Source organism: Chaetodon trifascialis, chromosome 3, assembly GCF_039877785.1.
Source record: "Chaetodon trifascialis isolate fChaTrf1 chromosome 3, fChaTrf1.hap1, whole genome shotgun sequence".
Taxonomy (NCBI): Eukaryota; Metazoa; Chordata; class Actinopteri; order Chaetodontiformes; family Chaetodontidae; genus Chaetodon; species Chaetodon trifascialis.
The window spans coordinates 27781302-27799933 of record NC_092058.1 but is presented as its reverse complement, the minus strand read 5'-3'; the positions used below and the strand labels follow the sequence as shown (position 1 = coordinate 27799933).

Below are 18632 nucleotides of genomic sequence, written 5' to 3'. Positions count from 1 at the left end.
GTTGATTGTGTGTTTTATAACACATGAAACGCTGAATGCGTATGATTGACATGTTGAGTTAAAATGGAAAATTCTTAATATTAATTCATTAATAATATTTGTTAATTAGATTATATGTGAAAACAGATGTCAAACTGGTCTGACACCCTGTGCTTCGTCAGGCTCCATTAGGTTTTGGGAGGGTAGTAGAACTCTAATGAGGTGGACTTCACATAAACGTGTCAGCTGAACTTGGCTACAGGAGTTTTGTTGAGGCTCTGCTGCAGATGTGAGGCAGGACAGCCGGAGGAGGGAGACAGTGACCACAGAGATGGGAGTGTCTCTTAAACAACTTTCCCTCCAATCACCCTCACACACAGGCACCCGGGCACTCACACACAGTCCATCACTGCTGCTCACTCACTCCTGTCCTTACTGCTGCTGCTGCTGCTGCTGCTGCCGCTGCAGCATAGAAGTGATTAGCAAAGCAATGAGACAATCTGCAAAATGGCTTTCGTCACACAGAACCCACGCTCAATAAGCTGCCATATCATGTACCGCACTGAACAATCTTGTGATTGAATTGCCACTTCATAGCCTCTTCCCATCCTGCTTCTTGTGTTTTTCCAACTGCAAGCGGAGTAGTGCAGTTACTGGAGTGATGTGTTTGTGTGTTGTTGTTGTGAGCCCCGGGCTTTTTTCTCTGATCGGGAAGAGTCTTCTCTTCTGGGCCCTAATGCCTGCCTTTCAGTCAGTGCTACAGCAATATGACTCCACAGAAGCTCCAGCTACCTACAAAGCAATACGCCTCCTCCCACTCTACACCCTTCACCAGCTTCCTCTCTGACTGAGAAGATTGAAGACATGCCTCAGAATCTCATAGCTCTGAAGCACCATATGCTGTGAATAAACTGCGTCTGAAGTTCCCCCTGCTAAGAAAACTACATGAAAATGAAAGATCCCACTATTATTCCAGGTGAGCAGCTCTGCTTTATTGTTTTATATCTGGAATTGATAGCACAATCTTTCTGTGGCAATAGATGTATCCATTGTTGTTTACTCTACAAAGTGACTGGAAGCAGGCCTGATTGACATCCCAGCAGTCATGTCCAGCAGTACTCATCATAAAACTCATCTCCTCCCTATAAGCCTGTTACATAATGGGCCATTAGGCTCATTCTGCCCAAGGATTAGAGGCAGCAAGGAGAGCGCTCAGCAAGAGACAGAGGGACAGAGACATTTTTTGCCTCCAGATGTGTGCTGATGATGTTGTTTCTCCTTTGAATCAAAGCTCTGGATATTTCACAGCCAAAATATTTGCTTAGGATCACAGTGATGTCCATGGCTTTGTTGGATCAAGCTTGTTTTCATCTTTACTGCTTTCATTCCAGTCCTCTTCTTCCAGCCACATGTCACTAATGACTGAACTGAGGTTCTCATCTGCTGGAGTCCAGACTGGGTCAAATTGATAATGCTCTGCTCAGCACCGTCAGGCCAAGGCTTCTTTTTGATGGCAGAGAACCATAGGTGCTTAATGCACACATCAGGACAAAGTTGCTAAATTTAGTCCAGTTCACCAGAGACCAGTTCCTAATGATGAATCCGACTCAAGATGTGTGAGATCAGTGTCACTCTGGTCTGCATGTCTCTAAAGATGAATGATGGTTGGACTGTAGAAGTAAGATGATGGTCCTCGGAGGTTTTATCCTTGCCCTGCTGTTGAGCAAGGGGGTTGCAAAGTCAGATGTATGCCATGCAGTGAGAACATGCATCGACTGAACCAGTAAGATTCACCAAACATGTCCCCTGTACATTTTCTCCATGGCTGTGAGCAGACTGAAAACACCTTCCATTAGGATCAAGTCACATATGCTAACACCTGACAGGGCACCAAGAGGGAGAGATTTGTGGACCTGCAGCCATGTCAGTGATTTCTCTTGTCTGAGTCTAACTAGAATGGTACTGAATGTCAGCAAGTCTCAGGAGAGGGGAAGGAGAAGATCTTTCACCCATTGCTATTGTCATGACAACTGCTATAAAGGCCTCGCCTGTGATTGATGTTTCAGCGCTTCCTTCCACCTCGCCTCTTGTCATGTCAGAGTGGTTCAGCCATTTCTGCGCAGTGTGTATTCCTGTGAGGAATGCAGAGCTGAGTGTGATACATGCAATGCATATTCAGCAGTCATGTTATCTGCTGAGTGATGGTGCAGCTTCTTATTTTGTTGTTAAGCAATTTGCCCGCCCCCTGCCTATCTGCAGCCTTCCTTTGAATCACACAATAGCATGACTGACTCCACCTTCCTTTCCCTGTCTCTGATTAGGGCATGCATCTTCCAGGCTACTCAAATTCACTCATGTGCTGCAGTTAGATGGATGATATGACTGAAATTCTTTCAGTGCATCCTTGCTAAAACCAGCATTTGCTCATCTGCTGGCTTCATGCATTTTAAGTTAAGAGAGAAAAGGTCATCTCACTGCAAACTGAGAAAATGCTCAATCCTCTTTTCCTGGCGTGCTCTGTAGTGTCATTCAGTTGAATTACTTCTCCTTGGTTGTCCTTTTTTGCAGGTGACAATGTGCCACCAGTTTCTCTCCCCACAGACAGGTCCATTAACAGCTGCTGAGGCACTTTCACTGCCTAATAGGGGGCCGTTGGCCTGTGTGTTGCTGTTTAAGCTGACATTACTGTACTTTATCAGCTGATGGAATTTGGTACTTGAACAACTCCTGTTAGATGAAACAATTGTATGTCACTGCAAAGCTACTGACCTGAATCTGTGCACAAGCATATCCATCTAACTGTGATCTTCATTCAGAGGATACTTCCCAAATTATTGCTCCTTTGTGTAACTGGACTGTGTCTTCAGGACACACTTCACCCAACACTACAGTCATTTCAGTGCTTCTGGCTCGATTGCAGCTTCAACAAACAACACTGGTAGTGTCCATGAGTCGGAAGCCAGCGAGGGATCGTGTGCTTGTCATGACGCTTGTGGTCCTGATGGTTGTTAGCGTTAGCACTTCACACAAAGTACAGTTGAAGCTAATGGAATATTGAGTTTCTCAGGTATTTACTCATAAAACAAAGTATTGGACAAATTGAAATTTTGACCTGATGTTTCACTACAAACCAAAAATCACAACCTTCATGGTGGCGCTGCAGGAAAAATCAGGGGATCACCGAAGTCAGGACCATGATATTTCAGTCTGGACCAGTGTGGTGTTCCGACTGACTGACCAACCAACATTGCCACCCATAGAGCCCTGCTACTAGGTTTAGTAAAATATTTTAAATTATTTCTTTTAACAAAATAGCATTTTTGCTTTTGTCTTGTTTTTCTTCAATTTTGCCTTATTTGTTGTGAAATACTGGATTTTTTCCCCTCCTCAATCCACCAAAAATCGTTTAAATGAAACAGTCCAAGTCAGTGAAATCACCTTTTGGTTGAACTGCCCTCAACTCATGTCAAGAGTAATGTCCTAACCTGAGGTAAGGGGTTTCTTTTAAGGGATCACGGGCCAAAAATGTTGGAAACGTGTGTTATGCCGTTCTGGTGAAGGTTCTTGCTGGCTGGGAGGTAGAATAAGGCAGTCTTGACACCGTATTATAAGTATGTTGCAGCTTTTGCAGCATTTGCTTAGTGTAGTCTCTGCTCACTGAATCTGCCTGTTTGCCAGAATAGCTTATATGCAGCAGTATGGAAAGCGATTAAAGCATGAACCTGCCCAGTCATTTGTACAGTGCTTCATTAGCTGCAGAAGACTCATCAGCTCTGGATAAGAAGCGCAGAAAGGATTTGATTCCCTTATGCCCTTCCCTCTGTGGACCTGCCCTCAACGCAGCCAGTGGTTTCCATAGAGACCATTGGACCAATCCCCTCTCCTCTTCTCGGTACTGTAGTACAGTGAGCCGTCGCATAGCATGTTACATTGGTCCCTTTCCAGAGATAATCCTTGCTTGGTCAACACTGTGCAAATACACACACATAAGAGCAGACATGCAGCTGATGGTGGAGGTGGGACACATACATGAGAGATTCTTCTGAAATGTAATATATTGTTATGTATACTTATAGTTACAGAGTATGATAAAAAAAAAAAAAGTATGTTCTCACTGTCTAATGCTGTTACACTGTATTTGTGGTACTGTTTGCTTTAGAGTTTGACGACGTGAGAAAGCAATGCAGTAAATTCTGACCCAACACATGTTCAAGATCCATATGCCAGCCTTTCGAAAAAAAAAAAAAAATCATATTTGAAAACCTCATATTGACAAATTAATCTGTCATTCACTATTGTTGTGCCTCCAAGCACTTATAGATATAGACGATATTGATAGGATTAAGTAGATTTAATGCATATGCAGTACTAATCTATGTACATGAATGTAGATTAAGTAGGTTAAATGCAGTAGAGAGTGTGTGCTTTGGCTGCTGCTAATGAGATGTGTGTTGTGCTGTTACATCATGAGGCTACTGTACATGAGCCATCATCCCCACTGTGACCAAGCTTGAATGAGCAGCACGCCAAGTCAGGGTGTGTGTATGTGAGTGTGAGTAGGTGGGTGACCGAGGAAGCTTTAACTGAATGCTCGTCAGCATGTGCCTCAGCTTTCTGCTCTCCTGCTCCCCCCAGACCAGACACAGAAGTTCCCAGCTCTACCATGACTCACAGATACCATCATCACTTGTGAGTAATACTGTAAATGTTGCATGCTGGGGGAATCTGGAGGAATGGGGTGCTAGTCAAGGAAATCTGAGATTCAGGATTGACCAGCGAAAACTTGATGCATGGAGTCAAATATTTAACTTCTGTTTCCTATTACCTGTCTATTTGTCTATAGACAAACATCTAACAGCAAATGTGGAGTCACGGTGTAGTTTTTTTTTTTGTTTGTGCTGCTTTATGCATGTGCATGTGTTTTTGTGTGCGTGCATGTTGTTGGCCCAAACAACGAGAGATGCTGCCGTAGGCTAAAACAGACTCCACACAGACTTTTCTGCTGCACCGACAGAAGTAAAGGTGGACTGTATTTGCATAGTACTGATGATGTCACAGCAGTGGAGCTATTTTTAGAAAGGGGTCTGAAGAAGGCTGGCTTTTTTCCCCTTCCTAGAGTGTTGTTATTATTGAAAGTCTTTCACCAATGCATCCGCTTCTCACAGCCTTTTTAATCTCACTGTTTTGGCCAGTTTGAAGCTTTCAGTTGTCTTGGACTGCTTGTTGAATGCACATTACCTCTTTATGGCTGTTTTTCCCCACACACAATCAGATTTTTGAAAGATGTAATTACAGGATCCAGAAAGAAAGCAGTAAGAAGCAATAAAATAAGACAAATCTCTGCATTTATCCAATAATTTACGACCTGTTCTACATTTAACAAACAGAATTTATCTAAAATAATAAAATAAACATTTTGCTGAAACAGACATAAGGGATTAATGACTACTGCTGCACAAGGTATGCTAATTCTTATGAAGGTGATCAGTATTAATGAGGAATCTGGAGAAACCAGGAATTATTCATGTGTTCAAGACAGACTTTACACTTACTGTATTAGAGAATTTGTAATGTGATTCATGCGTCAGGCTTACAGTATATGACATGTTGTATGTTGCCTGTTAATGATGACCATGATGTTAAAATGACTGTGTTGTGAAACTGGTTATGTGCTGCATCAGCCTCAGTAGTACCAGGCAATTTTCGGGGGGGCGTGTTGACCTTCCGTTAATCCCATTGCCCGTCTGTCTACAAAGCTCATCTAGTCCCAGGACATTCATTAGGCTCTTTATTTTATCTGACATCCAGGGAGTCACATAAAAGTCATTATTTTCTGCTTCACTAGTGCTGGATTGCATAAGAAAGAAGGAGCCTCCATCTGTTCCACCCAGGGCTTGCCTGTGCTAAGCTGGGTTTTCATCATATGACCAAGCGGCCCCTCCCCTCCTCTCTCCGGTCAGGGCACAGCCGTGAGCTGTGGGGATCGACTGTAATTGTTGATCATGTGATCCACTCAAGGTCGCTGGTGGGTCTGTTTCACAACGCTGAGTTTCCTAAAATGCCCTGAATGATCACATGGTCAGCCAAGAAACACAGGCAGCATGACGTTGTGTAATTTGAGCGTTGAGCTGATTTGTTTTTAGTCTTTTCCTGTCTGGTTTGAAGCAGTTCTGGAGAACTTCCATTCATGACCTTTCATTCACTCAGCAGTTGCAGGTGCTACAAAGCACCAACAACATGGTCTAACGCGGTGAGCAGGGCCAAGTGCGTCTGTGATGCTCCTGAGATGATTAGCTCCAAGAAAGACACAACTGGTTTGTTGCTGTGTCTCTCATGAAGACACATGTGTGCATTGTTTTAAAGAGCTAACATAACTAGCTAACAATGCCTAATAAGAGCCTATTGACTGGCAACTGACTACGGAATTCACCAGAGGTGCTAGCAATGGTTCCAGCTGTTTTTGAGACAATCATTTTTGGGAGAATTAGGGAAGCTTTATAATAATCAGCTTCCCATCCATTTTGCACTTGCTAGGCTGAGCAATCTAGAACTAATCCAATCTGTAATGACACAAGGAAGTGTGGAAATCAGATTGCAGGATTCTCTTCTCCCCTGACAAGTGTCCATACACTGGCTGAGTGTCTGCAGTGGCCCAGCTTGGCAGGAAATAACCTGTAATACTGTGTTTTTGATCCCTCTTAGCAGAATCACAGTGTAATACTCTATTACTGTTAAAAGTCTTGTGCTTACATTTTACTTTAAGCTAATATGTATCTCTGATTATTATATATCATTATTATTATGAAATGAAAGGTGGCTGACGTGCATTGCGACAGTGTCTGTTTTAAGACTTCCTCTGAGGGGGTCCAAAGTTCAAATTCTTCATCTTTCAAATGAAAAGATGAATTTGTCAAACAATAAAATGCACTTTTGCTCAATTAAACACACTCTTACTTGGTCTTGTATGACCGGTTTATAGTAGCTAATGTAAACAAACTGTGAATATGTGTAACCGACATGACTGAGTCAGTCTGCTGACTTTAGAATTTCTTCTCTACAGCATTTACAAACTACATTTATCTTTATGCCATTAGAGCCAAGCAGTAATAATATGGCAAATTGTTTCCAAACAAAGAGATGAGGTAATGAATGTGGAAGGACTCTTCTGACAAGTGCTTAACAATTAGATTCAAATGACTGTTAATTATTGAGAAGCTATGCTGTCAGACAGTAAACGGTGGGGATGTGGTTGATATAGGCCCTCATTTATCTTACTGTCTGTCTTAACTGTGTTTGTGTATATACATACAGTAGCTTAGGCCCCATACATCACTCTTCATGACAGCAATATCAAATAAAGTAGCTGGAGCTGCACCACTTTGTTCTGGATTGATTGATTTGACTTTATTGAAAAATTCTTTGTCAGCATGTTTCCACAGGGCGTATTACAGGACCTCTGGGTATCAACATGGTTCTGAATCCACTGTTATCACAAAGGTAAATCTACCCAGAGATGTCTGCCCACTTGTCTATAATAAATGGGCCACTAAAATATTTAGGAAGCCCTCCTGGTTAATGTTTAATGCCTTACTCACTGTGCACCTTTACATCTTGAAAGATGACTGTGGAAGTGTCAAACAGCCTTTGTGCATAGCTTTAAACTGTCGAGAAAAATGACTAAATCATGAACTGAGTGTTAATGTAACCTTAAATGCTGTTCTGCAGGTCCCATCCTCACTGTTGTTTTAATTTTACATAAACAAAGGCAAAGAGCATAAAACCAGCTCAGATAGGACCTGGTGCTCTAGCCTGAGCGTGCTGTGAGATCTGTGTGTATTTAGAATGCAGCAGCGTTGCTGTTGTTGTTGGTCACAGTGATATAAGAGCTCTGCATCACATGGGGCACGGCTGTTTTTAGAAGGCAGTAGTAATTACAGCTGGGGCCTGTCAGTTGGTACATAAAAGTAGAAACATTGCAGCTAATTAAGAGTAACCTCATATAAGTGTTGTCATCGTGTGTGGAGAAGCCATAAATAGATCAGGTTTTTATTCGCTCTCCTGCCACCGCTGTTTGTGTTGAATTGATCTAATTGTAAAGTCTCTTTCATGGCAGTGCTTCAGAGCGCAGCTGAAAGTATCACAGATCAAAGCGGCCTCGTTTTCCCATAAATCTGCATGGAAGCAAATTCAGGCAGCTGGCATTGCCATGCTAAATACACTCACTGTACCTGTACAACACACATCTCATGATTAGAATGATCCTGCAGTCAGCCTGGAGCTGTCATTTATTCGCTGTACTTGCAGGCAGAGGATAATGTGATGGACTCTGCTGTTTACCACAGTTCACTGTCACAGACCAGCTGTCTTAAAAAGCTGCTTTAAAGACAGTTAGCATCATGAGCTATCACTCTCTGCTCTTTGATAAGAAAATACTGATTGCTGTATTGCATGATGACCTCATGCTTATTTATAGTGGAACTGAAACAAGGAGTTCATTAATCAAAGAGTCAGTTGACAGAGGTTTAATGAACAACAATCTTAGTGACCAATTAATGTTTAAGTCTTTTGCATTTATGCTTCACTGTTCATACAGCAACAAGACACTGAGTGTTTAGATTCAATGCAGCCGTGCACAGATACAGACTGTTTATGCTGCGCAGTAAGAAACTACACAATGTATCTTCAAATGCATTATAAACACACTGTGATACACTGGGCTGGTAAGATTATATGAATATCATTATGAGTAAATTACACCACAGGAACAGACGCTGAATGACTAATGTTCAAAAAGAACATGGATGTTGAGCTAGCACACAAATACATCGTTGCAATACACAATGATCACATTTACTAATTTACTAATTCTACAAAGTGTCTGTGTGCAGCCCTTCAGTTGTCCACCTGGACTCATTTTAATCAAAACAACAAATTCAGGTAGACATAATGTAGCAGAAAACATCTTCTTTCAAACTGAGTTAAAGCAGTTAGTACAGCCAAATTTGATCCACCAATCAAAACATGGGTTCAATGGGTTTTTTGTGTGAAATATATGTGTGTTTAATAAGTTTGAATAAAAAAATGCATAATAAAATAAACAGAAGAGAGCATTTCATATGGAGCTTAGAGAAAGTCCAGCCCATTGTAAGTGGATCTTGTGTGAAATTCAGATTTTCCACTATTTTTTGATATTTTACAAACTAAAGGATTAATCAGATTGGTAATGAAACCAATTCTCAGACGCAGATATGAGTATAACTTTGTGGCCATCGCTCAAAGATGCCATATTTGCTCTGTTGTGGATATTGGAAGCAGTTCTCAGCTTTGCCTGTGTTTGTGTTTTATCTCTGAAAGTTACAAACAGATTTGGATGAAATTTGGCAGAAAGACAGACCTCTGCTTGAATAGATTTTGCAGCTAATCTAGATGTGGCTTTTCTACTCTCTGATTATTATCACTTGGTGTGATGCTGCTCCTGGGTGCTGGTGGGGAAAGCCTGACATTTGGGACTTCCAACTTGGCTGCTCACTGAGGCTTTGCAAGTTTGCAATCTCCAAAAGGCCAAATTATACATAAATGTGAAAGAGGTTGCTATCTGCATCTTTTGCTTTGCATTGTTGTCGATATAGTAACCTCAAACTTGGGGCATATTCACTTTTCCCCTCAAGAGTAATACAGAGTTTGATGTAAACTTTACAGATCCTGACTTCTAAAAGTGGATGATATGGCTCTGCCCACTGAGCAACCAGGAGATTAAAACTGATTCATCTCCTTATCACATTCAACAATCTTGCAGCAATAAATTGATTTTGTCAGCATAAAATCACATAGAAACACACTTGTGTACTCACATATTTTGGCACAGGAACTTGGTTCCTATCAAATCCTCGCGTATGTGGAAGAATCTCGAAAAGTGCCGGCTTACTGCTGCTGAGTAGCTGTAGGGCAGTTTTCTCTGGGCCCGATCCAAAATCTTGCTCTGCATACAAAGTACTATCTACATAAAAGAAAATACCAGAAATCTGTGTGGAGTGTGGGCGCAGGGGAGTTGACCTGCCCAGGCGGATATAAGCTGTATTTTTTTGTAGTTTGTGTTTCTCCTGAAGAACTGTGGCTTGACAGGGACAGCTAACCCTGAAAACCCCATGAAATGCTCCATTTAGAAAACACAAAGTAAGAGGAGAAAGACACCGTGTCAGTGCTGTTGTCCTACATATTTATATGGCAGATAACATATTAAGATGAAATTGGTTATCATGCTTTCCCTGAAAGTGAAATTCTATACAGATAATGGCAACACCCCTACTTAAAAACCCATTTTGTTTCATTGGAAGAAAATGTTGGATTTTCTCCTTTATTTGCTGCCTTACGTTAGATTGATGTTCAACTCCACTGTCTTTTTAGGAGAATATTGACTGCAAATCAGAATCAAATGAGGAGAAAGAAGGTAGCAGTAGTCTTGTCAGACCTGCAGCTTTGTCACAGAAAAAAGTTCTCAAAGCACCCAGTAATGCTTATAGAGCACAATTTATTTAGTAAGTTTCCATATCGGCATCACTGCAAGTGTTCATGTGATGATATAAACCCATATGCACCAACAGACATGAGTGAACACATCGGTCTGTGTGGATGCAGAATGAGCAGAACCTCATTCATGTTTACTGTCTGTCTGTCTGTTTTTGGACTATGTCTGTGCCTTAAAGCTAATACAGCAAATTAGATGAATGAATGGTCATTGTTATCAGCTCAGAGCTATACTCATGTATCTGGCTCTTTAACTGCTAAATGCTCAACTATGTTCACCAGCAAGTCTCCAGCTGTGTCTGTCTGCTGTTTGGTGTTGAGCAGGTAGTGTACAGTGGATTTTTAGATCTCAGAAAACAGCTGCCTGCTGTGAACAGCTGAAAACAACACCATGAGAGCAGTGACAATGAAGCATAACAGTCATTTAAGACACTGTCATTATAACAATATCGATTATAGCTGCTTTAAACATGCTGAGGCAAATACTGTGTTAAAATAGAGAAATGACCTCTGATACTGTGTCTACAGGATGTTGGAGAAATATATGTTTGTCCATTTAGGCACAGGCTAGCTTGGCTTGTTATTATTATTATTTCATTTGGACCATGCTGCGTGCTGGCCAAAGACATATTTCAAATATGTCATCATTACACCGTTGTCACCGGATTTCTCATTGACCCGCTTATTTTCACTACCTGTGGCCTGATACCTGATGGTTTACTGCGTGTGTGTGTGTGTGTGTGTGTGTGTGTGTGTGTGTGTGTGTGTGTGTGTGTGTGTGTGTGTGCCCTGAAATGTGATTAATGTCTAAAATGAGTCATATTAGTCAGACCCCTGTGTAGGCTATCCACTGTTATTTAGTTTGTTCTCTGTGGTCTGAATGGAACTCTTTCCTGTTACAGAGTGTTTAGTGGCTGCAGGACATGGAATCATAGCAAAAATACACTGTGCGACCTCCCAGCTCTGCGGTTTTCTCTGGCCTCAGTTGAGCCCTGAGAAATGATTGAAAAACAGCTGTGCGATAGATACAGTGGATATTACCTTTTTGCCCTTTCGTGTCTTCTGATTTGTACTATTTTATAGGAATACAGATATGTGTCCTTTTACAGCATGGGTCTTACTGTCATAAACCACACCTGATAAATGTCCTGTTAACGCTATTAACATCAACATCATCACCCACAATACGATATTCTGTTTGTTTTGAAGCACGTTCTTGATACACAGTACGACGTAGAACTGGGTACAGTACAGCAGTCAGCAGATGAGAGGAGCAGTGTGGCTCCACTGACATTTTTCTTCACCTTTCATCTTGTTTGTGGTGTCGCCTAACACACTTGCCACTCAGAGGTACTTCAAAGGCAGGATTGGACGAGTGAGGCTTGTGTTCTACCTACCTGAGGCAATGAAAACTGTGAAGTATGCTAAAGGCTACTGTATCTGCTTAAGACAAAACTGTTGTTGGTTTTCAGCCTTTTGTCATTCTGAAAATGAAACTGGAAAACCAAACTTGCACTCGTGTGCACGACATTTAGATAACAGCTACAATTAGCCTGCTTGTTGGATGAGCCTTGAATGTTGTAAATCGACGCATGGCTTATCATTAAATAACTAATGTTAGCAATTAAAAATCTTAGCTAATGCTAAGATGATGCTAAGATTTCAAATTTCTGTTTAATGCATCAATAACAATTCAATGATAAGATATATAATACTAAACTGTGGCACAGACAGGGACCATGCATTCTGGTGCATGATGAGTATTTTTACTGATATATTTCACTGGCAATACTTTTGTATCTTTGCTAAAGTAAAGGATCTGAGTACTTCTTCCACCACTGATCAATTTTAAATTAAAGTTAAATCATTTAAAAATTGGATTTCTGTTGAGAGTTTGGTTATACTCCATGTTTTTCTAAAAGCAACGAGATAGAGACAAAAGAGTTCTAATTAAATGATTTCAGTGGGAAAAACAGCACAAAAAAGATCGTATGTTTGAGTTACTTTTGATCAACCGTGCATGTGTTTGATCCGGTGCTAACGCAAAAGCTACAATGTTTGATTTAATTTTGAATGTACAACGATGTGAAAAACGCTTCTCTATAGGTCAGGCAGTACTGGACTTTTGGGGTCAATATTTTAATAACAAAAATCTGGTAACCGCAAACACCCATTTTTATTTGTTTTTTACAGAAACACATTACATGAACAAATGGTTTTGCAGATCCCTCAAGTGACTTTTTGTGAAAGATGTGTGATGATGGATACATCATCTGCGGCAGTTACACAGTAACGTTTATTATCAAACATAACGGTAAAAGATAACAGTATCAAACAGTTAACTTTACAAAAAGATGACTTATTAATAAATTACTATAAAAAACACAGAATAAACTAAAAAATATATGAACAAGTGTCATGTAGATAAACAAATTCTTCATCAACCTGCTGATATGATGCATTCAAATATAGTATTAAATGAAATAATTAATGCTATTAAGAGAGCATCTGTGACTGATATCTATCGTTGACGTCTCAAACAGACTTACATGAGATGAAGCACACTGACAGGTGTGACCACACCTCTGCTGGAGTGTTTCCTCACCACAGTCTTTAGGACAGGAGTCCACTAGAGGGAGCACAGCTGCAAGGCTTTACAATCAGTGTGCTCCTTAGAGCAGATTAATCCTCATCCAGATGACAGGGAAGCTGCAGTGGTTGATGGAGATAAGAGATTGGACATTTAGTGGGACAAAATGAGACAATTTAGTCATACAGTTAATCTATTAATGGAGGAAACAGTCAGATTAGTCAGTTATGAAAGTCAAATTAGAATTAAAAAACTATTGTTGCCGGCCATTGATGCTGGATTTTGCTTTCCACGCAACATGAAATCTATCATGGATACCCCTTTGCTACTGCTTTTTCACCTGCCAGTATGTGACAATTCTTCCTTGACCCACAGTGTTAAGACGGGCTAAAAAGAGCTGCTGGGAGTATCACCTGAAGCTTTGTAGTAAGCTTCAGTCTTGAGGTCTTCAGGGAAAGATCAATCTTCTGGGCAGAGTCCAAGCCAGGGCTGATACTGTGGGAGATAGCCATCAATCAGTGTCTAATGTGAGCCATGTGAAGACATAATGTACAGGACCTCCTCCTCTTTCCACTCATCACTCCTGCTCAGACCTCAGCTGGCTCCTTGTGGCCTCACAATAGCTGCAATTACACAGGCTGCGGTCCCCCGGGTGGCAGCAGACTCATGGGGGCTGTTAAGGCCGAGCAGCCATGCCGCGGGCCATCTTTATTGGTTTCCTGAGCTCGAAATGTAGAGGTGATGATAAGACCTGCGCTAGACGTTTATCACTGGCTGCCATCTCTGTGGGGAGAGGGCCTTATTCTTAGCGGGGAATTAACACAGCATCCAGGCACAGCAGGTGAGGAGGGAGCACACCACGTATTTGACAGGAAACACTATATGATGCAGGAGAGCGAGGCCTTTAATGAACTCTGAGGAGAGCAGGTCAGGGTGAGGTGCGCCCTCGCACAATGGCACTGACGTGTCTTCCACACTCATACTGTCTCTGCCATGCCTATAAAGCTGTGCCTTGGGTCCAGAGGGAGCAGCGCATCAAACTCTTATCTTGATCATATCATGCAAATTTCTGACTCCCTCTCAACTCACCAGCAAGCTGTTTCTTCAGCGCCTGCCTGAGACCCGAATCTGTTGAGAAAATGTAGGTCACATGGTAAACTGTTAAATTTCCATGAGGATAAACAAGATAATGGGATCTGTTCTGCCAACTGAATCAGCAGAACAGTGTGGCTGCTGGCAGAGGTTTGTTGCTTCAGCTAGTTTTCTCGAGGAAATACAAACCACTGTATTTTTCCAATAATCACTTCCTGCTCGAGAGGAACGCGTTCTACAAACACAGCTAGCATGTAAGTGCACGATGAATGGCAAGAATAACATTACGTATGCGGCATCCTTACTCTTCTGTCCCTGGATGAAATTGGGAAAGGCTCAAATGTGAGTGAAGCTTTTGTGATCAAAGTAAATGTAACAAATAATTACAACTTTCAGATGTTTCAGAAGTAAGCTTCTTCCAAACATTGACATGTAGAAATGTGCTTTCATGAGGGAACTCTCTCAAGCTGCTCATCAGCAACATCCTAACCACCATTTTATTGGCCCAGCAGCGGTTTGAATAAAATGTTAGTGCGTTAATAGTGTTTGGCCTCATGTGGTTGTGTGTGGTTGCCAGTTTCAAAATGCTGGAGTGCTTTCTGTTGTGCATACATACAACAGGTACTGCGCCTCAAGTGTGCAGTTTGTATTAAAATTAAAGTGTATTAAAGTGTTTAGTGGGTGATCAGATGCAAAACAGCATTGAATGCATGAATGAATGATGGTAATTTACAAGATGGTAGCAGGAGGATGGACCCTCAGTCTTTTACTTGTGTTGTAGAGGATATGTGGACTCCAGCAAGAGCAGCGTTGCTTGGGTCAAGTAGCCTTCCCAAAAAAGCACTTCAACAAAGACCATCTCAAACTTAACTGCTTTGTCCTCACTTGGCAGCACTTCTCCTGGATTACATTTAGATTTATTTGTCCTTCTGCAAGGAGAATGCAGGTTTCCACCATCCGCACAACCTCAGCTTACACAAATACATACATCAAAACAGACAGAAAAATCAAATTTGACAGATACATGCGTGAATCCCACACACCTACCCACTACCACCACATTCTGAAACTGTACCTCCTGTACACAAACACACAAAGTCAGACACATTACAGTCTGGATGTTCAGTTCTGTTGGCAGAGGGGACAGGCCTGTGTGAATTGCGTACTCATGCACTTCTCTGTTATCTGTCCTCTTTCAAGGTGTTGATGGTACAGAGGAGGTTTAAGGATCAAGGCCCTACCAGCTCTTGGCAGCACATGGAACTGACCAAAATCTGACTTTTGTCGACCAAAGTTTGCACTTCAGATCACAGACCACATTTCTTTTTTGTTGCTATTGTACTGTCCTATGATTTTTCTCTCTCCTCGACCAACTGATTTAGTTGCTTAATGCAACATGCACAAAGAAATCATTTTGAAAATAATATCACTGAACATAATCTGGGATTTTGCAGAATTGATAGGGTTGACCAAGGACACCCTGTATCCCTAAACCCTCATTTCTGAGAGGAAAAACGTGCAGATTTAGCCAGAATCTCTTAGCGGTTTCTCCACGTCCAGTGCTGTTCACACTCCAACCACATAACCTGCTCTGTATCACAGAGACCTGGAGAGAGGACAGACTACACATACACAGAAGAGGCAAAGCTCAAGAATACTGTTAAATTCAAGTTATTTGAAAAGCTGTAAGAGGCTCACACTCCTTGCCCCAAATGACATAGTTGTTGCTGGAGTCTGTAATTCCTAAATCTCTGCAACAGAGGTGGTGAGTAAAATGTTATCATCAGCAAACAAACATAATACAGAGAATCCTGAGACCCAGACTCAGGTTGACAAAAACTGGAATTTCCCTTCAGCTAGACAAAGATTTGGCATACTGGACTATCCACTGAACATTAGCACTGTGCATCATGGGAGTTTTTATTGCAAAATGAATTGTACAGTCATAGTGCTGCTTGTTCGATTCTTGCTACCAGTTGTACCATCGAGTGTGTTGATTCCCACACCTAAGCCAGTTACAGCTTGTGAATTACAGCGAATCTCAGCTGGAGTGAAGGGTCTGTCCCTCCTCAGGTTCCAAATGGATTCTGCAGTTATTACCATAATGTTTTCCTCCAGCACATTTAGCTCCAGCCCACAGCTGGGTGCAGGAAGAGCTGCACCTGGTACAACTACAAAACTGCTCCTACTTTCCATCCTTGACTTCTGTGGCTTAATGGCTGTCAGAAGATGCCTATAGTGCCAAGTCATGATGCCAGGTCAAAAATCAGGGATTTTATCATTGTCTGTTCGTGAGCATTTCTGACATGGGGTTTCCTTTGTCTGCCCTGGGTAAAGAGGTGATCAGGCATGACCAACATCTCACTCGAGCTGCACGTGGACCTCGAGCTCTAGATAATCACATGATGAATGGTCTACCATTTGGCTCCACCTTATGCTCAATAATGTGCTGTCGGCCCCCCACAGTAGGATGCCCCTGGGCCCCCAGACTTTCACTGACACAAAGGACAGCGTTTGCACTGGTCCTTAATAAGGCGAGAGGAACATGTGTGGCCAGGTCATAACCTGTTCTCTTGAGACACTAAATGAATGAAAAGGAAATCGCTTTAACTGCACCCTCCTTAACTGCTGTGTAAATTCAAGCAATACATTTATAACATTACATTTCAGCAAGAGAGAGAGAGAGCTCACACATTTTAAAGAGACACTCCTTATTTTACATACCAACATTAGTTCACTTTTCACAGACAGGGACTATCTTTCAGATTGTGAAAACTAATAGCAAATAAAACCTAGCAGGAATCATTAAACTCCATGATGTCTGTCATTCCAATCAGAAGAAATGCATAATTTAATAAAAACTGGAAACACACAATATGGTAAAAGTGGAATTTCAGCCAGGAAACCAATTACAAAGCTGGCAAGAGATATGTGGTGTGGTGGCTCACCCTCAGCCCAGTGTAACTGGATTGCTCAGTTGTTTGCGGTCCCTGGTCGGTCCTTCACTGGCATGTTAGTCAGAATAAGATCAAAACATGAGAATTTAATGGAGATTCAGAGGCTTGTGGCTTTTACTTTGTTTGTTTGTCTTAATTTATTCATTGCTGGATGAGCTGAAGAAAAGATGTCCTGCTGTTTGAACCAGACCAAATTTTGTTAAGAGGTTTGGGTTTTGAAAATTCTGACTTTTATTTTAACGGTATTTGATCTGTATTTTCAGCATTTCAACAAATAACTAGTTCTTCTTGATATCAGTGAAAAAGCACTTAAAAAGTAAAACCCTTTACATACATTAAAGTGTCATATGCAAATGAGATGCCACTACAGTAATGGCAGGTTGTCTTCCACCTTACTTTAGACTAAAAGTCAGGATACCTGCCTGCCCTGCTGTGATTTTGATGGTTCCTTTTCAGTCTATCTCTTGTAAATCCCTCAACTTTATGGAAGTGAAGTACTAAATCACTGCACAGCCCCTTTCACTTTCCCATCGAGCTATGCAGCCTGTATTCATTAATTAAAGGATCCCATTCTAGTGTTCTGTTGAATTTAATTTGCTAGAGCATTATATTGCTTTAGATTCATTAGTCAAGTCTTTCCATCAACTGGTCTAGCCTTATCACATATAGAATGAGATGGGTTTGGATCTTGGTCTGCAGCATCATTGCACAGTGCTCTGTTCAATACCATAAACTTTCCTCTGCTGTTTTTATGATTCACTGCCTTTTACAAAATGCTGTCTGTTCTCACTTCAAAGCTGCGTGCCAGGCTGAATAATTGCCGTATCACTTCACACAGCTCCCTGCCCGGCCTGCTCCGTGGCGCCGTGAGCTGACGGAGCCAGAGCTGAAAGCTGTAGCAGTGCTGGTATCGTGTCCAGACTCCTTTTCAACATCTCTGCCAGGAAGTTACAGCTGAATCATCATGGTAGAAAGCGACGACACCCATCCAGCAGTGAATCTGTATTAAGCAGAGAGTGACCATGGCACTCTGTTGTGGTAGGGTTTGCTTTAGCATTGGCAAAGTTAAAACTGATTTACACTTTTCAGCTGAATGGACTTTTTTCTTGGATGTGCCCCACTCTTCATAAGAATTCTATCCTTTTGCTGTATTGCCAACCATCTGACTAGTTTCTTTTCTTTTGTCATGTAAAACCTGTGTAAAAGCTGTGTGATTCAAACACTATAATTTGTTGCACAGATTTGTAGTTTGGGGGACATATGTAGTCATAAACTATTGATGACCTGTGTTTCTATATTCATCATTAATTCATTCATGCATCTGTACTTGTCTGTTCCACTTCATGCAGGATTATTTGGACAAGTTTCACAATGAGTGTCTGTTGATGGTGCATGTTTTTGTCATTCGTCCCATGCACTAAACTAAAACGTGAATTTACTAAATGATTTAAACTTGAAGAGGGCTATTGAATAGAATTTTTTTGTTAATA

General features: G+C 41.4%; 1 protein-coding gene across 4 annotated transcripts in view; it reads left to right on the top strand.

The window, feature by feature from the left end:
- iqsec1b (IQ motif and Sec7 domain ArfGEF 1b) overlaps nt 1-18632 on the top strand; it is a 184503-nt gene that overhangs the window by 99730 nt on the left and 66141 nt on the right. For 2 of the 4 annotated variants that reach the window (XM_070958361.1, XM_070958367.1), the window contains exon 3: nt 4615-4668. The exons of the other annotated variants lie outside the window; for them this stretch is intronic. In XM_070958361.1, the coding sequence (XP_070814462.1) occupies nt 4615-4668 (54 nt within the window). The remainder of the gene's footprint in view (nt 1-4614; nt 4669-18632) is intronic. 4 annotated transcript variants of the gene reach the window in all.